Source organism: Pezoporus occidentalis, unplaced genomic scaffold (genome assembly GCF_034315485.1).
Source record: "Pezoporus occidentalis ecotype Australia unplaced genomic scaffold, CSIRO_AGI_Poc_V1 ctg6, whole genome shotgun sequence".
In the NCBI taxonomy this organism is placed as follows: Eukaryota; Metazoa; Chordata; class Aves; order Psittaciformes; family Psittacidae; genus Pezoporus; species Pezoporus occidentalis.
The window spans coordinates 1515488-1534934 of NW_026915943.1; the positions used below are offsets into that span (position 1 = coordinate 1515488).

General features: G+C 44.9%; 1 protein-coding gene across 3 annotated transcripts; it reads right to left on the bottom strand.

Moving 5' to 3' along the window:
• Nucleotides 1-1099: 1099 nt before the first annotated feature.
• LRRC32 (leucine rich repeat containing 32) lies at nt 1100-18310 on the bottom strand. Of its 3 annotated transcripts, none has more exons than XM_062639161.1 (3): nt 17813-18310; nt 9413-9506; nt 1100-4817 (listed from the first exon to the last, which is right to left on the bottom strand). In XM_062639161.1, exons 2-3 carry the CDS (start codon nt 9500-9502, stop codon nt 2877-2879), a joined length of 2031 nt encoding a protein of 676 aa, XP_062495145.1. In that variant the 5' UTR covers nt 9503-9506; nt 17813-18310; the 3' UTR covers nt 1100-2876. The 3 variants fall into 3 exon arrangements, with proteins under 3 accessions (XP_062495145.1, XP_062495147.1, XP_062495146.1); XM_062639163.1 differs by having other exon boundaries at nt 17693-17815; XM_062639162.1 differs by lacking the exon at nt 17813-18310 and adding an exon at nt 13099-14576.
• Nucleotides 18311-19447: the final 1137 nt, after the last annotated feature.

Consider the following 19447-nt stretch of genomic DNA (forward strand, 5'->3'; position numbering starts at 1 on the left):
GCTCCTCATCCCATCCAGAATAACAGAACTGGCAGGAGTGGTCTCATGTCACTTCTCAGTTGCTTATGCTACTAACAAATCCAAATGAGCCGTGCTCTACTTTACTCGGGAGGTTTATTCCTCGAGAAAGCTGTTTCTGCTCCCAGGGAAGTCAATGGAAGTCTAATTAGTCCCAGATGTTTAGTAATAACAAGCACTTCCTCTTGGTAGAGCCAAACAAAAGCAGTGTTAAAACCGTTAATTAAATGGGTTTGGCTCTGTCATCAGTTTATTAACTAATTCCAGCCATGGCAGCCAAGCTAATACTCAGAAGGAGATATAATCTTGCCATGCTCGACACAAAAGTGAACTCAGTGTGTGCCTAAATTAGCCCACATCTGGGTGCACAGCTCAGCTTGCTTCCACAGCAAAGGAAAAGCTCACCAGCCTCAGCATCGGGCTTCCTGGGATTGCTGCTTGTGCAGACTTTCTCCTACACAAATAAGAGCTGGAGACAACAGGTAACATTGGCTCTTTGTTAATGGTAGATCAGGCTCTATTGCTGCTGATTGTCTCTGCAAATTCTCGCCTATAACTTCAGTAGATCTTGCTCTCCATTTGTTCTACTGTAAGAGAGAGACTCAGAGCTATGTTCTCTAAGAGAGCTCTTATCTCCATGTTCCAGTATTTAAAGGGTGATTACAAAGAAGATGAAGACTCATGTTTTACAAGGAGCCCCATGGAAAAGCCAAGGGGTGACGGGCACAAGTTACTCCTGGGGAGATTCCAATTGGATGCAAGAGGAAAATTTTTCACACTGGGAACAGACAGCCATTGGAATAATCTCCCCAAGGGTGTAGTAACTCCCCAGTGTTGGATACTGTTAAGATTAGACACTGTTTAGATTGGGCTGGACAGGGTGCTGGGCATCTGGTCTAGGCCATGCTTTGCCTGGAGAGTTTGGACCAAATGATCCTTGAGGTCCCTTCCAGCCTGGGATTCTGTGATTCTATTCTATTATCCTATGATTAAGATATAGAGCATACGTCTCAGCTTCAGAACAAGAAGTTAAAGGTCTAAGGTGGAGTCTGAGCACCACAGAAAAATAGGAAGACATAGCTTTTCATCTGTGGAGCATTCCAAGCTGGTGCTTTAATATATTCACAACTCTGCTTTTTACAAAATTCAAAGGTGTTTTTATTGTACAAAATTCCACAACGAAAACTACCAGCCAGTTTCTTACATAACTGCTTTAAAAATAGAATTATACACCTTTTTTGTAGTGTTAATTTTGACATTCACTAGCTGGAAGAAACAGAAATGAAGCAGCAATTTGACTCTGAGTTATTTACCTGGACAGGTTTTGGTTTGACCTCTATTTCTCCTATGTGCCTTAATGTAGAGCTCCTGGCATTAGCAGAAAACCTGATACAGCTCCTTTCGAAGCCATTGAACCCTGTGAGTAGGTCAGGCTCACACTGTTGGTGAGCTTTACTTTTCACTTCAAAAGGGTGAATTTGCTATCAGAGTAAGGGACATAATATATGTCAGTGTCAGCTTTTAGCAATGCAACAGGTTGGCCAATGTTAAAACCATCACAGAATGAGGATCTGCATAACTTTTCTTGCAGCCAGTCCTCTAGACCATAATAACACTTTAGGGAAAAACAGTAGACATCTGATCTGATTAATGGCCCAGGTCTAGGTTCCCTGTGTATTGTTTCACACTTGTTTTGTTTTGCTCTTTAACCTCCTGTGACCTTTAAAAATAGATATATTATTCTTTTGCATTGAAATACAATTGTATGCAGTGAGTTCCCAACGGTTTTCCTTAGGAATATAAACATTTCAGTCCAATGGTAGCTGACTGAAATTCATTCTCCAAGATTTTCCTTTTAAAAAGCCTTCACCCCAGAGATGAATTTCTTCACATTAAACCCAGTTAAATATGTATTGCACACGAGGGGCAAATTTCTCCTCTTTGAGTTGAACTGTGGACCTGTGACCTTCTGAGCAGATCTGGGTAATGCAGAGTGCAGCTGTTTCATGCCTGAGATTTCTCTTACCTCCCTCGTGGGTATTAAGTGCCAAGACTAATTGACCTCATCTACCTCCTGTGTTTTGCCCCAATGGCTGGAGCAGCATGCTACAAGCAAAGGGAGGTATCTAAAGAGATTCTTACGACCAAGGTCTTTGGTTCCCATGGTCAGCCATGGGCTTTCTAAATGGCAGCCACAAACGCAATAGACACAAACTGTTATTTCCTTTTTTAGCTAAATTCTCATTGTTTTGGAACTCCTGGGAAATTTGCAACTAACTTCAGGGAAAAATTGTCTTTTGGCCTGCCCTGCCCTAGGTCTGTTTGATTTCAGTTTAGGAAGGACTAGGAGCTAACCAGTTAGGGAAAAGCAAAGCTCAGACCCATTCAAAATAGCTTTATCTCAGTAACTTTGAGAAGGGCATTTCTACTCAGCTGACATCATCAGTGACAGTCATAATAATGTGATTTGGATACAATGCTCAATTTCCATGAAGTCTTTCTGTGAAGGTGGCATCACAAAGCATCTCTGAGCTTAGTGAAAAGTCTCAAGACCTTAGAGGGCTGTTTCTCTTGGTCTAGTTTAAATTACATATCCTTCAAAACACTTTATAGTGGCCTCTTCTACTACTGCATACACATTTTAAGCAGATCTGCTAGAGCATGAAGCAAGTGCAAAACACAGCAAATTCTCCTTCCAGTCCCTGCAACCCAGAGCCCTGTAGCGGTGCAGTTGAGGGGCACTTTGAAACCACTTTAAAATCCACAGTTGAAAATCAAAGATGAGAATTTTACCCTTCATTTCTACACAGCGGCAGTGTAGCACCTGATTTCTTCTGTTTTCAAGGCATTTTGTGTTCCTATGCTTTAAACTGATGGCTAAAGTTTTGCCTGCGGAAGCAAAAGAATGAACCCACGCCAATGATAATCACAGATAAAACCAACACAAACGTTAATATGATAAGGAAGTTGATTTTCTTCAGATCCTCTTTTTCACAGTTTTCTGGTCTAATGTTCCCGATGTGCATTTCTTCCTGGTACCCGAAGTTCTGAGTGTACTGGCACGTTAAGTGCTCCACGTTTGGGATCTGGACATTTTTGTTCTGGATCAGTGATGAAAGCCAGATGTTTCCACAGCAATTGAGTGGGTTCCCAGTGAGATACAAGTTTTTAAGTGAATTTTCTAATGCTAAAATATTGCTGTTCTGTAATGTACTAAACCTATTGTTCCGTAGGTCCAGAATTTCCAGTGGAGAATCACTACCCCACTTAGGCAGCCAGTTCAGCTGATTTCCAGAGAGGTTTAAATGTTTAAGGTGACTAAAGCAAGGCAAGTCAATATTTAAATCTATGAGGCTATTGCCATGTAAATACAAATATTCCAGAGACTTTTCCAGTCCTGATAATGCTTTAGCTTCTATTTTCAGCCCAGGGTTCATGGAGAGATCCAAGACGACCAGAGAAGTCTTGTAGAAAGTGTATGCTGGTAGGATGCTCAGCATGTTGTCAGCTAGGTATAAGTGCTGAAGATTAGGAGAGTCAACAAATGACACACAACCACTTTCCTCTCCAGCAAGCCTTTGCTTAGCTAATCCTGAGTACATGCTGCAAAGGCTGATATTATTGCTCTGTAGATTAAGCAGTCTGAGGCTAGGGAGGCTTGAGAAGATATCAAATTGTAGGGTCTGAAGATGGTTGTTTTGAATATAAAGCTCCTTCAAATTTGACAGGGTGCCAGCATCTAGGAGAAGGTTGTGCAAAGCATTGTAGCTCAAGTCGAGGACAGTTAGGGAGGTCAATGCACTGCCATAAGTTACTGTAAATGCCTGAAGACAGTTTCTACTGAGATTAAGGGTGTGAAGAGACAGCATTGATTCAAAGAACTCATCCGGGAAGGACTTGATTTCATTATAACTTAAGTCTAAATATACGAGGTGGGATAAATAAAGAGAACTTTTGTTTCTGCTTTGCTTCTGATCAAGAAGATGAAAAGAAGCATCTATCCATTCTTTTTCCATATAGTCCATTTTACTATGAGGGGATTCAGCAGTGAGCTGGATTAAATTCTTTGATAAATTCAGAGTTACCAGCTTATTTACCTGGGGGAAGACTGGGAAGTGAAACAGTTTGTTTTCACTCAAATCCAAACATCTTAAGCTATATTCATCATCTGATTTTGTGGTGTGGAAGGTCTCAATGCTATTCCTGCTAAGGTCAAGTATCTCCAGCTGCCTGAGGTTGAAATCAGAGATGCAAGTAATTGAATTCATGGAGAGGTTGAGTTTGGAAAGGTTCACTAGAGTTTCAAAAGCACCTTCTTCTATTTCCATGATGATATTACTCTGAAGATCTAGCTCCACAAGACTGGGAGATCCCTGAAACATCTTGTGTGATATCATTATAATACTGTTGTCTGCCAAGGAGAGATACCGCAGCGCTGGAGCTTGTTTGATGAAGTACTCAGCCATCCCATTGTACAGACTGTTGTGGGACAAGTCCAGTACTTCCACCTTGGGTAAAAGTCCAATCCCTTCTGTCCCATTCTGAGCAAGATCATAGAGGTGATTGTTGGCTAAGTTTATTTCTAGCAAACTCGTCATGTGTGCAAAGACTCCAGGCGTGATGAAGCTGATCTGGTTAGAGCTTAAATCCAGACACTGGAGGGAAGTGTAAAACGATAACGGCATTTCAGGGATGCTTTGAATCAGATTTCCAGACAGATCTATTTTGTTTACATTCGGATACAGCTCATGAGGGATTTGGTGGAGGTCTTTGTTGTGGCAAAATGCCTGTGAGTTTGCCTGCCAGAAAAAGAACAGAGAGAAAAGGGGTTGTCACCTGACAAATGAAGAACGTCTTTGCATGAATTATAAAGACTCATCATCCAAGCAGATCCTTCTTCTGGAACACTGATAAAGCTACATTCCCTGAGCATTCAGACAGCAAGAACAACAACCCTAATGCTTCTTTGGACTCAATTCATTTTAAAGACATTTCTGAATTACAACAGTAGAGTTTTATCTGCGTGTGATACCTACTAAATGTTCTCCCTTTTGTACTTTTCTCCTAGGCTCATTTTAATAGACCCACTGAAGGAGTTTTGCTGCTTTCCATTGTAATCAAGCACCATTTCTTCACTTTTGTTCTGATGTTTTATTTTCTCAGCTTCATCACTGTGTTAGATTTTGCAAACCCTACATGCAGTACTTAAAAGACTTTCACTCTGTTGGGAGAGTAGCTCCCAAAGCAAGGAGATAGAGAAGTGTATGAGGATGCTATAGCACAAAAACTGTCTCTCTCCTTCTAAGTCACACTCTCAGATATTTGGTCACGTCTTTCTGGCACAGGGTGCCCAGAGAAGCTGTGGCTGCCCCATCCCTGGCAGTGTTCAAGGCCAGGTTGGACACAGGGGCTTGGAGCAAGCTGCTCTAGTGGAAGGGGTCCCTGCCTGTGGCAGGGGGTTGGAACTGGATGAGCCTGAAGGTCCCTTCCAACCTCAACCATTCTGTGGTTCGTTCCATGATTCCTTTAGCCATGGCTTAGTTAAACAATGTGTCTTTAACCACATGGGTCATGTGGAGATGCAAATCTCCAAACTTTTCCTGCTTTAACCATCCATACTTATCCTTTTCCTAATGCAACAGATCCCTTCTTCTTCAGTATGGGGAGCGTGCACCCATACAAGACACCCATGATCCAACATGGAAAAGACAAATAATGTAAAGCCATCTTTTGAGAGAAAAAAGCTGTGATGTGCAGTGAGGGTCATGACTTTTCAGTTCAATTCTAGCAGCAAGGTAGAGAAAAGTGTTAAATTCATCTTCTAGATGCATGTCTGTTTAATCGCAGCCAGGGTGGAATCTGTATCTAGAGAAAACCTGGAGTGTGTGCTGATAAGCAAACATGACCATGGCCATCCTTGTATAAATGTCAAGCCGTGTTTTGTTATCAAGGAGAACATAGAGCAGCGGGAGGAAGTGGAATGTGGAAGGCTTAGGCAGCATTTAATTTATTGGAGGAAAACTCTTGTTATGAATGTATTTGGGTGACTGGGTCATGTACTGTTTGTAGAAAGATCAGAAAGAGAAGAAAGGAAAAAATCTGTTGAATCTTAACTTGCGTGGAGCGGCAGAATCCAGATTCCGTGACGCACAGCTTTTCAGACATTAAAGGGACTTTAGAAGTAAAAAATGCTAAAAACCATCTGCTTCATGTGAACTTTTAGGTGAATGGAGTGGCAGGTCTGTTTAGAAGTGGGGCAACAGTCAGCATTTTGTGAATCCCTTTTGCATCATGTGAGCTTTGGAGACTGCACAAAAATGTGCCAGAGAAGTGTAAGTGCTCATCCGAACTCTAGATACACACAGGCTGCTCCACAGTCCTTCCCATGATACATCTTCCCAAAGATCCCCAGTAAATGGCCTATTAAAGCCTGAACCCCTTCTTATTTTTCCTCTGCAACTCACTAAACAAATCAGAACAAAAGTGAAGGGAATTTTCTGTCTTCTCCCTGATATTATCCCTTTCCTGCAAAGTCACTGTAGAATTACTCAGTTTGAGCTAAAATGCACAAAGTTGTGCTTAGCTCCAAGGCCCAAATAACAGAAAGTCTCTTCTTGCTTGGTTTGTGGAAGAGGGAGAAGCCAGGAGGACACAATGAAGAAGCAGCAGCTGCTTTGCAGCCTAAGGGAGATGCCAGGTCTCTTCCCACTCTCTGAGTCAGACCTCAAGAATTGAGCACCCTCCACTCCCTCTGGGCACCCAGCATCTTAGCTAAGTCCTGATCCAACTCCCATAGATGCCAGGGGCTGGTTTCCACTGAAGATGATGTGGGAGAGGTCAGTCTCAGTTCACCATGTATCTTACAGGATTAGGCTTTTAATCTGCATCCACTGAAACCTCCCAGTGATAAAAGGGAGAGATAAAATCTATGCCTCCCACTGTCTGCCATTTGTTCCTATAACATTTTGCCTCCCATATTTTAACTTTCATTCCTTTCCAGTGACTATTTTCATCCTCACTGTATTTCTTGTCTAGTCTGTTCTGCACCATCTTTTTCTCCCCCGAGGCTCAAACTGCGCGAATTCTATTCTCATCAGCACTCGGAAGAAAAGATGAAGCATTTCTCAGTGGAATGGAGCGAACAGCATCTGTTTGTGTGTATTTCCTCTCCTTCCACCCCATAGCTCAATGGGTTGGCAGCCTGAGGCTGGAAAAGAGGTTTTTGCTGACTTCATCGTCTCTGACTGTGCTGCCACCAGTAGTACTGCAGGGTGGGAGCACTTGGTCCCTTGGTGTATGGTCCCATTCAGGTGCTGGCAAAAAGTGACCCAACTTGAGCGTCATTTGGGTTCTGACCCCACTTCTTCCCTGATCAGTTGTCACCCACCTTAGCAAGAGCCTTAGAAACAAAGCATCTGGATTCAAGCCTCTATTTGTGTCCTCCTGTACCAATTCAGGAGCATCTGAACAAAAGAATTTGGGCTGGAGCCACATGGCACTGACTTGCACTTGCACAATGTACCTGCCTGTTATCTAGAAGAGCTACCCAGCTACATAACCAAACCTTAGCAATTTTCATATCAGCTCGCCTCTGATAACTGGTTATGCACATATTCAATGCAAAGTAATATAATTTGCTAAAACCCCATCCCTTATATGAAGTATTTGGAAGCTCCTCCTTTGCCAGTTACAATGAATTAACAGAAACACCTTTCTTTAGGAGGTAAAACATGAACCAATTGGAGCCCCTGTCCTTGGAAGGCAAAATGAGTCAGGAAAAGCATCCTGACATTGAAGCTGTGCCTTGTTGTCTTGCAAACAGGCAGATTATGCAGTAACTTGTATAATCAGTGCAGGGGGCTGGAAGGGACTGTTTATTTCCTAAACCCTCTTCTAGAAGACCTTGGTTCAATGACAGGAGCACCAGCAGTGAGTCAGAGAGGCGCATGGGTTTCTGACTCACGCCTCTTCCATGAGATCTGGGATGAAAGTTTCCATTTCTGAGCCTTTTGCTATTCTAAAGGTGTCGCCACAGGGAAAGTACTGTGTAAAACAGCGAGGCTGTGATGAAAAATGATGCTGTGAAGTAAGCAGGGCTCTCAGTGAACCCATCAGCTCCTCCAGTAGCTTCATCTTTCTTTAAGCTGTGTTTGGATTTGCACCGGACCAAACACTCAGCAAAGGAAGATGATCAACATCAACACCAGTGATGCTGAGCTGTTAATCTGTACCATAAGAGCATCCCAACCCTTGACTGCAGCCTGTTTGCTGTTGGGGCCAAATTTACCATAGCCTGGTTGCGTGGAGCCTTGGGCTGTTGGCTTGATAAAAGCAGTTTAGGGTGGAGTGGTGGAAACAAGCATGTGTTTACTTCTCAGCAATCAGCCTGATCTGTGGCCCACCAAGGAACGGGATGGAATGGATTTCCTTGGATTATTGTGCCATGTGGCTATGATACATGGGACCCAAGATGTCATGTTTATAGTGGCTTCATCAGTCTTCCCTCCCCAGCCAATGACTTGAGCTACCCAGTCACCTTCCCAAGATCTTTTTATATATACTAGGTCTTAATTTCTCTGGAATTCAGGAAGTGCAGCAGTATGGCAGGGTGGGCAGGAATGGAATGAGTCCCATAAGGGCGATGTGTACAGCTAGCAAATTATTTTTTTTCCCTATTTTGGAAATTGTTGAGGATTTGTGCGGAACAGCCTCAACATTCAGGGGAAAAAAAATAAGAAGATAAGTATTTTTAAACGTTCTGTTACAGTCAGAAGCACTTGGATGGGGAAGGAAGAAAGTTCAGCTGTGAATAACGTTTGTAATATACCAGGTGCTTGCAAAACTTCAAGGAGCAAAATTCAAGGAGGAAAAGGCCTTGTCACTTCTTTTTTCTCCAGCAGAAGTCAGGTACAACTCTGCTGGCAGCAATGTTGTGTCAGGGTAGAGGAGGTCAGTCTCCTGTTATTACAAAAGGGCTGATGTAGATGTATTTCACAGAAGATGCTTTATTTAAAGCACAAAGAACTTAGGCCTGATATGAAGGAGTTGATTTTAGGTGTAAGTAAGTTCTTTTTCTGTTGCAACCACAGAGTCCCTGTACAGTGTTGGGGAAATCAGGTCAAATTTCTTTCAACCAGGTCTCCCTTAGAAAAATAAAGAAGATAATGTCCCTTCTTCTCCCAACTCCCTTGATGTACTGTCACAACAAGGACACAGTCTGAGAACAGCCTGCTGGGCATCCACTGCTGCAGCAAAGCCCACCTCTATCATGGAAACCTGGGTACTTGGAGGGTTTCCCTTCTCAGAGACCATATCTCTTTGTGCACTGCCTGTAACATGGGGGTCCCAACCTCACCCAGGATCTCAAGGGACCTGAGTATGGAGACAGCCTTACCATCTCGCAGGGCATCATCCCCTCTGTGGATTGATTGTTAGAGGTTCCTCTGTTCACCACTGCCAGGAAGAAGATGATGTACAGTTTCATGGTTCTGCAGGTAAAAGTAATTCTGGTTAGATTTCTAATATGACACAGTGAAAGATCATCATCTAACATGGAGAAGCACACAGTACAATAAACTAACCCATCTCTGAGCCTGCATCCCTTTGAGCTTGATGGGAAAACAGAGATTTACATGAGGAAGGTCCAAGGTATTTCATGGGATTGTCCCAGTGTGATTTCAGCTGCTACCCAGACAATACCCAGCCGCCCAATGAAGTCCAGATTATCAAGATGGGCAGTGAGTCTGGCATCATGGAGAAAGGCAACCACTGAAGACCCAGTTACCTTCACTCTCCCCATAGAGGCAGCTCAGGTACTTTCAACTGGTCTGGAGATTTGGGGTGCCAAGTCCTGAGCAAAGCAAACGAGTGACACTCGGAAACATCACGCATCGGGAACAGTTTACATTTCCATCCACAGCGTTTTCCACTCCTCTCATGCCAGAGTGTCAAAGAGATTTTACACTCTCATCCAGATTTGTTGAGTTAATATAAACAGCTGAAAGGATGGACTGAGAACTTTTTGTCCAAATGTTAGTTTTCCATTTTATACATCCCAGGTACGGGCAGGCTTTTAAATGCGTTTGAAAGCAGATGCCTTACAAGGAGACAGATATAAAATGGAATGGATTTGTGTGAAATGAAGGATTCATTACAGTTTAACTGGAAAGCAATCAGGAAAGAGCATAGGAGTAACTACAAAAGGAGCAAAAACACTGGGAAGACAGTTCACTGGGCAGTGGAAGAAAAAGGCAAACAAGGCCAAGGGAAAGCATTTGTCCTTAAAATGCCTTGTTTGTAGATGGACACTAATGAGGTGTCTGGCTGTGGTCACCACTGATGTGAGCTCCAGTTATCACTTCTTTATGACAGCCTCTGCTGCAAACTTGCTCAGTCTGTGTGTGTTTGTATGGCTTCCTGAGACAGATCTGAGCTGGTCCTGCCCGCATCTACACCCAGTGAGACACAGGCCAGCGAGGCACACGCCAGCTCCTAACTGGAAGCTATGCAGCAGTACATAGCTAGCACTGCTCTTAAGTCTTTCCAGGCACAAGCCTGCATCTGCAAGCTCCAAGGGCACGCCAATCCCATACAAACCGGCATCAGTGTACCATTACTCAGCGGCTTCCACCCACAGAGCACCAGGAGGCTGGAAACAAAAGAGATGGGATCATTCCCAGCTGGTGGAGATCCCTCCGCTTCGTCACCGTTTGAGGGATGCAGCTGATAGCCATGCTTCCACGCAGTTATTGCAGTTGCTGGACAGCAGTGTCAACAGGCTCACTACAGAAACCTGCCTGGTCCCTCTACTTCCCAGCCAGAGCAAAGGGCTGTGTACAAGGAAGAGAGAAAGGGGGGAGGCTTAGCCCACGGCTGCTCTATTTTCAGATTGCACATTCATAACATCATAGGATGGTTTGGATTGGAAGGGACCTTAAAGCCCATCCAGTTCCAACCCCTGCCACGGGCAGGCACCCCTTCCACTAGAGCAGCTTGCTCCAAGCCCTGTGTCCAACCTGGCCTTGAACACTGCCAGGGATGGGGCAGCCACAGCTTCTCTGGGCACCCTGTGCCAGCGCCTCAGCACCCTCACAGGGAAGAGCTTCTGCCTAAGAGCTCAGCTCAGTCTCCCCTCGGGCAGGTTAAAGCCATTCCCCTTGGCCTGTCCCTACAGGTCCTTGCCCAAAGCCCCTCTCCAGGTTTCTTGTAGCCCTTATGCACTAGAAAACTGCTTTAAGGTCTCCTCTGAGACCTTCTATTCCTTCCAGTTCAGGGAAACAGCTGGTAATGAATGATGATCTGGGACCCCGAGATGAAAGAGTTCGGGATTTGTTTTTGGAGCTTATCATCAGGTTCAAACATCTGCTCCTCTCCCCTCTAAAACAAAACTCTAAAACATGAATGTTCATTCTTGACCCTTTTATTTAACGTTTGCACAGTGCACTGAAGTCATCCTCTAGAAGGAGGAATTGCTGACACCACCACCTATAATTTCTCTGTTGTCTCCCATCTGTTCCTCATTCCCCAGGGCTTAGAGGAGTGGGTGCCTCCTATAAGGAGGAAAAAGAGTTTTATCATTTGGGTATCAGTTTGCAGGAACTGAGATAAAAACCAAACGTACCAATGGTTGCAAAGATTTATTCAGAACCCTCCAATAGAAATTGTTTCTGTTTAGCTCCAATTAATCAAGTTGAGGAGATCTCCATGGATATCACCCACAACAGGGCACCACCCTGATGGACAGCATGCGTCCCACATGCTCTGCAGTGTCTTTTTTCTGCCACACTGCCAGTGCAAAGAATTGTCCCTTTGCTCCTTAAATAATAAACATGACACAGTGCAGGCTCCTGACATGCTTTGAAACCCTCTAAACTGTAAGCTTATAAAGCAACTGAGAAATGGATGTATTTGAACACAAAAACGTGATTTAACGGCTTGCTGTGTAAGACACTCTGTAGTAAGCAAGGATGTTGTGCCTAAGGGTGCTTCTAAGGTGGGTCTCGCACCCTGAAGCACTAGGATGTGGTGGCCTCTTCCAGCACGAGCCCACATGGACTCTGCCCAGAGGAGGGTAAAGCTGCCCCTCATGGTTCAGAACATGGAGATGCACATTCCCAAGGTGGTTTTCAGCTCAGCTGCCCAGCTGAGGAGCTTTTCCTACCTAGCTTTTCTCTATACAACCTTTACATCCCCTTCAGCAACATGACACAGCACCACATTCCCCTTCTTTCTATCCCCATCACTACCCTCCCAGTGCAGAGCTCAGGGCTCACAGGACCCCCATTGTGCTGGTGTCAGAGAACATCACCACTAACCCCTGCCTGCTGGTGCTGGCACCGATGTCTCGAACCACAGCTTACAGAAACAATCCAGGAGCAGCAGTAGCAGCAACTCACCCTAAAAGAGCTTTTATTGCTCTGAGGCTTTCCCAGCTTCGTGCTTGGTGCCACTTTGCTCCCACTGGCAGCTGTGATAAAAGTCCCAGCATCCCACAGAGCAGGACAGAGCTCCGAACCCCATTCAATGCCACAGCTTTCCATCACAGTGCTTCAGAATAACCCATCCCCATCCCCAGCTGTAAAATAGAGGTGATTTCTGTGAATAACACCCCTGAGGAGCCTTATTAAATGGGTCAAATAATATAGCATCCAGAAAAAGAATAGTACCCAAACCACATCAGCATACCCACTTAACAAATGAGAGGGCAAAGGCAGAGCAGTGATTTGCCCCAAAGATACATTGAAAACAATGTTATAATAGGGGTTTAATCCCAGTTTTCCCTGTTTCTACTCCAGAACAATATTTGCCCCCATCTCTATTACAATATTAACCCTAAAACCACTTCATAGATGCTGCTTGTAGCTACCAACAGCGGCACCTTCTAAATTTCCCCCAAAGGTAATTTTTATTACTGCTTACACAGTTAGCAGAGACTTCATCCTGTGCCAAAAAGAGGTTAAATACAAGAGAACGCAACAAACACAAACCAAACTCCTCAGGGTCTAATCGCTTTTCACACTAGACCCTTTGCTGCTGAGTTGGAGCCTTCAGGGTTAAAAAGAGTGAGTATTTCATGTTTACCTTGTTTCAAGGGTTTCCCGCTTCCCCAAACACTGCTTATCATGTCTTTAAGACGCATTTCCAGCTCTTCAAAACCGGTTCAGTCCTGGTACCGATGAGGTTGCCCGTCAGCTTCATGCTCACCCATTCAGGATGCCAAAAGGCTCCCTCTTAACTTCAGAACGGAGGCATTTTCAGGGAAATAACCTTATTTGGGACGGTGTCTGCTTTAAATTATGTTGCTTGTCTTCCTCCGCACTCCTCTCCAGGCTCTCGCTGGGTCCTAGCCACCGCTGTGCTCCGGATGGAGTCAGCTACTGTGCGACATCCTGAAGCCCTTTGCTTGGGGCAGGCATTGAGAAACAAGGGGATTTTTGCCAGAGAAACTTGTCAGGATCAGGCCAAGGGGAATAAGTAACTTAGAATTGGCGATGCCATTGTTTAGCTGCATGCGTGGTGCAAGCGTGTTTACTTTAGGGTTCTGTGTCTGCGAGTTGCATTCCTGGAGGGTTGCAGCCTCCTCACCCTGCACCTAAATCCCTCTCTGCCTCTTTAGGAAAACAGTGTTTGAGGATTGAAAGTTTAAGACTATGGGATAATAAATACAAAGCCCACAAATCTGGAAACCTGTCCTAGAAGAAATAACTCTTTCTCTTTGCAGTGATCCCACTGATCCGACTGTGATAGCAGTCTGCGGGCAGGACAAGGGTCCAGTGCCAGCTACAGTGTGCCTGAACTGATGGGTTTTCATCACACAAGGGAGGAATTAGGGAGCTCGATGAAGGCAAAAGGCTCTGAAAATCAAGACGAGTTGCTGATTTTTTGGCAGTGAGTACATAGTGCTGAATCTACCGGACCTACAAGGAAAAATTCCCACTGAAAAAGAGGTGTTTTTATCATGCAGAAGGTGATTCCGGATTGCCTGGGAGTTCAGCCTTTTATTTATTATTTTGTGCTGCCCTCTAGGGCTGGAGCAGCTGTCTAATTGCTGGTTTCCCCACTTCCTTTTCCTAATTAATCCTGCTTCTGGAAAACCCACCTTTCCATGGATTCCCCCATTGCTTTCTCCCAACCTCACAAGCCTCAGCTGCTGCAATGCACTTTCCCCAGGGTTGAAATAACATGCCAAAGATCTGGGCTCTCAGCATCCCTTCTGTTTTGCAATACACCCTGAAATGGGAGGTGTGAATGGCATGTATGTGTGCAGTATGTGTGCGGGCATGATTAGGTGCAATGGATGGAAAAATCCATGTTTAACTCTCCAAAGAACAGTCTGCCAATGAAATTATCACAACTCTGGACATGTTCCCCCTGCCTGGGCTCTCATCAGACTGGTTTTGATCACCTTCCCCCAAGCACATCATGTCTTGAGCTGTTTTTCCCCTTGATCCCTTTGGCATGCTCCCTAGAGTCGAGCCCTCCATCTGCAATCCCCTTGGGGTAAGCAGGAAACTCATGTTGAAGCTGAGGACCGGTGGTGTCCAGAGGTTTAAATGCCTTTTGGATGATCTGGGTTTACAGTCCACCTCGTCAGCAGCGTGCAATAGCACTTGCAACACACACACAATTTTGCAAGGAAAACCTCAACTATTTGAGGTCTTCAGGAAAACAAAAATACTTTATATATATATATATATATATATATATAAAATAGGATATTTTGATTTCATTTGGAGATGGAATACAAATATCAAGCCTGTAATGAAGAGTAGAGAGTGCCCTGCGTGATGGCAGCTTCACTTATTTCTACACCTGGATGTTCAGAGGACTTTGGGTAAAAATAGCAGGGTTTTTGTTGGTTGTGCTTTTTAGAGCCAGCTCTGTTCCTCAGGCTGCTCCACCGAGTGGCCAAGCAGCTGTGCCAGCTGAACTGTGAAGAAGAGCCTGGACAGAAACAAATGCCAAAGCAGGAGGGAAGGGCATGCACTGATTCTGCTGCTCAGGACTTTGCTTCATTAAAGCCACAGCCTTAGAGGACACTGGGAAAGATCAGTGCTGTCCTCATCATCTTTGCCCTTTCCTAAAGTGGATCTGACAGCAAACAGTTCCAAAGACCCTGAAGCATTTGGCTGACTTTCCATTTTCGTGCTTTGGGCTACCCAGCAGTTTACACCTTAAAGTGCTTTTAAAACATCAGCATGATGGATGTGCTTGGGTCACCTCCATAAGACACGATTGGGTCACCTCCATAAGACATGATTGGGTCACCTCCATTGGGCAGACTGGAGAACCAAGGTCTTTTCCCCACCTGCACAGAATAGCAAGGGCTGTCCCACCCCACTGATGCCAAAGAGTTTGTGCCTGTGGCTCAAACAGATCGTGCCCTTCCTGATTTTCCTGTGGTCTCTTGAGCAATTACTGCCTGCTTGGTTTCTGGATTCCACCCCACATCACCCAAAGCAGACGGATGGCACCTCATCAGACCTCTGTTCTCCTCCAAACCCTCTTCCCTGCATGGCCCAGAGCAAGGAGGAAAAGCAAATCTCAGCTTCTGGCTCTCATGAGCCGGTCTGTAATTGTCTGCAGGTTCCCAAGGGTTTTGGATAAACAAGAGTATGTCTTGACGACCGTGTGTCTTGAACCTCCAGACCTTTTGGAGTCTGTCCATCCCTAACGCTGCTGCTTTCTAAGGCACTGCTTTTGGGTTGAGTCCTGTGTTGAGCCGCATGAATCAAACTCTCCAGAGGAGTAAACAAAACAAGCTCCCGCCTTAGAAAGTGGGTCTGAACTGCAAGGGCAGGAGTGGGACGAGTCTTGCTCCCTTTTGGCTGGGTTAGCTCCTTGGTGATTCATCCCACCGGGGAGCTGGAGACAACATTCATATTAAACAATAAATAATCCATGCCATCCTCAGCCACGGCCTTTGGTCTCTCTCTCCTTCTAGAGGTGCAGCTGCAGCTCATGGCACCCATAGCATCTCCAGGAGATGCTTCTGTCATCAGTTGCTCATGTCATCTACACTGTCCTTGGTCTTATGGGCAGATGCAGCCTCCTGCCTCTCTGGTGTCAAGCCCATGCATTAAAATAAGGACTCCTACCTCTCCTGTAATCCCAGCATGGCTTTTCTCCTGTCTTTTGAAGCTGCTGCCTTCCTTCCTTCTCTCTCCATCCTCTCTCCATGTGCACCTCTATCAGGTGGTTTGCATTTCCCTACCAAAAATTGACATTATTGGACACACTGGGTTCAGCCAGTTCCTTTGCTTCATTCACCTTTTGTTCTATTCCTTTCTCCAGGAGAGAAGATGTAAATGAATGAGAATTACATGAATCCCACCAGGCTATGGACTTTGTGAGCAAGGACTGGGCAAAGGGGCAGCAGCAGATGGGAAAATGAAAACACTTCCATCAACAAAAAGTGGCACATCCTGGAATTTGTAGATTAAACTCTCTGAACATGAAATACTCTCCCTAGAAAACAAAATTCCTGGAGAAACTCAAATACAGGAACCAAACCAGAATCTTTTCTCACCAACTTTAATCTAAGTGCAGCAAAAAGAGAGAAAACCCAGCTTTTCATTCAGCAATATTTCTTTTATTGACAGTGGAGTCAGTGATTGAGAAAAGGTGTGTTCAAATTATACGATCCAACAGCAGATAAAATGAATTGAGGAAAACGATTTGTGGTAGATCTGACTTGCATGATACTGATACCCCCCTTGAATCCATCCATCACTGTATCAGCAAAAGGCCAAGCATTAATACAGTCACTAAGATGTAACCGTTTGCTTTAAAAAAGGGATGACTGTTGGTGAACTTCTGTTATTGAAAACTAAAGGTTTTCAGCATTTTAGATTAATCAGGTCATTTTAAACTTGAAATGATCGCATCTTAGTAAAAAAGCACATTTCCACTGTTGTGGAAAGCCAAACTTTGGTTCTATTTAAGGCAAACATATTTGTACTTTTATCAAAAATACAACAGGGTTTGGCTTTAGAAAACTGTGTCTTTTTACATAAACTAGGATTTCCTAAAACTTTGTTCATTGCAAATATCCCCTAAAACATTAATTCCTCATAGTAACAACCCAGATGCAGCAAAATACTATCAGTAAGTCATTGTTCACCCAAGGTGACATTCAAGCTGTCAGCCTCTTAAGAGTAGAAAAATAACCCTCTCACACCTCGTGCTCCAACAGGGAGAATTCAATGACAGCACTGATAGTAAGAAGAGCAGAGGAGCTAAACAGTGTTTTGCCCATTTTACCCCGGGACTGTGTGATTTGCCCAGGGTTATATTAGGATTCAGTGTCGGAGAGCTGGATGAACAGCGTTTAGTCAGTGCACAATGCTGATCTCTGCAGCACTCGTGGCTCAAAGTGCTATAATGCAGTAATACCATAAATAGACTAAAGTCCTGTGAAGAAAGGAGAAAAAACCCCAACCCATCTCCCCATCTTCTATTACTATAAACACAGAGAATAATAACAAAGCAAGCACATGCCAACTGTATTGTTATAAACTAACCGGAGCCTCCTTAACGTAAAGGCTCTAACTCGCTGCAGTGTGAGTCCCTGATGGATTAAATATACAGCTGTGTGGATAAAAGCATCGGCACAGTGTGTTTAGGCAGTTCCTCAGCCTACTCATAAACACTGTATATGTTATTTAGACAGTACCTTCCTCATCTGGGTTATTTATAAAGGCTGCAGCTCTAAGTCACCAGAGCCCCCATCTCTCCCGCAGTCCAAAGCTCAACTTTCCAGCAGGCTCCCGGTTTCACACGCGTCTCCACGTACCTGCTCTGTGGCTGGAAGAGGAGGAGGAGGAGGAGGAAGAGGAGGAGGAGGAGGTTTCGCCTCTGCTCGCAGCCTTCTGCCTCCCGGACTCTCCCAGCAGCCTTTCCAGCGCAAGCCGAGGAAGAGTTTCCTTGGGGAAGTCGTACCTCTGTTGCATGCCAGCTGACTAAAACTCTGCGAGCTCCGAGAGAAGTTTGAAGTCACAGGGTAAAAAAACGCTCCCCATAGACTGGTCCTTGAATTCATTCCTTTGCAGTCGTGGGCTCTTATATATTCCCAGGCTCCCACGAGCACGTGAATGCATACCTCCGTAATGGTTTTAAAATGTGTGTGTCCTCCGCGCTTCCCTTTATTTTCCATTTTATTCACTCAACCTTGGCTTGTTTCCTGCAGTTTCTCAGCTGGTAATTATGCTCTCCGCTTGTATTGACACATGAAACACTCTATGAATGCCACGAAAAATCCCCTCTGCTGGCTTCAGGGACACGAGCTTGTCTCTGAAGTTCGCCGTGCCTGTCCCGCAGATGTGAGTGTGAGCTTTGAGCCACACGGACCTGCGTGTGCTGGGGGGCAGCACTTACCGGGGTGGGGGTAAATCATAGGGATTGAGCTGGTCCCGAACCCTACACCCCATTCTGTGCAGGGGAGGGTGTGAAGGAAAAGGGTGTATCAGAGGGAAGCGCCACAGTAGGGCAAATACATTGTGGTTAATGTTCCAACAGCTCAGGTGTGTCTCTGTGGCTCAGCAGTGGGATGGCCAAATGCAGCCCTGGGGGAAAGGATAAATTCAATGTAATGCTCGAATGGGTAATAATGTAAATGCCTTTTAAAAAGGGCAATGGGATGGAGTTTTATTTGTTTTCCTTGGGTGTGAAACTCCCTTTTATTTCAGAAATTATGCTCTCATGTCAATCGGTGGGAGACCTGCGTACTGCTCATGGTGTCTTCTGCTTAGACATGTCCTGCTACTTGGGCAAGTGTCTTCTGGCTCCACATGCTCGCTTACACAAGTACAAACCTCTTATAAGGTTTTGCCACCTCCTGAATGGGTGCCTTAGGACCAAACCAAGTCTTGGTTTCACCAGCCAGGACCCAGCCTCCCCAGGCCACCCCACCATGGAGCTCCCAAAGACACCAGGGACCACTTCAAACCTTCCACTTTCTCCCTTTTAGGTGCACCTCCACTGTGTGAACTATCCCTCAGAGGTGAGGCTTGGCTTCAGCGTCAGTTGTTTCCCCTCCTTTGCATTGAGATGTGCAATGATGGCCAATGATTTTCACCCCAAAAATGGGGTGCTGACTCCTTTGTCCTGGACAGCACCAATTCTGTCCTGCTTTCCTGCCTCTGCTGTTAAGATCAGATAAAAGCCATTAGGGACTATAGTGGTAAGACAAGGGGTAACAGGTTCAAACTGAAACAGGGGAAGTCTAGATTGGATATAATGAAGAAGTCATTTTCTGTGAGGGTGGTGAGGCACTGGAATGGGTTGCCCAGGGAGGCTGTGAATGCTCCATCCCTGGCAGTGTTCAAGGCCAGGTTGGACAGAGCCTTGGGTGTCATGGTTTAGTGTGAGGTGTCCCTGCCCATGGCAGGGGGGTTGGAACTGGATGATTTTAAGGTCCTTTCCAACCCTA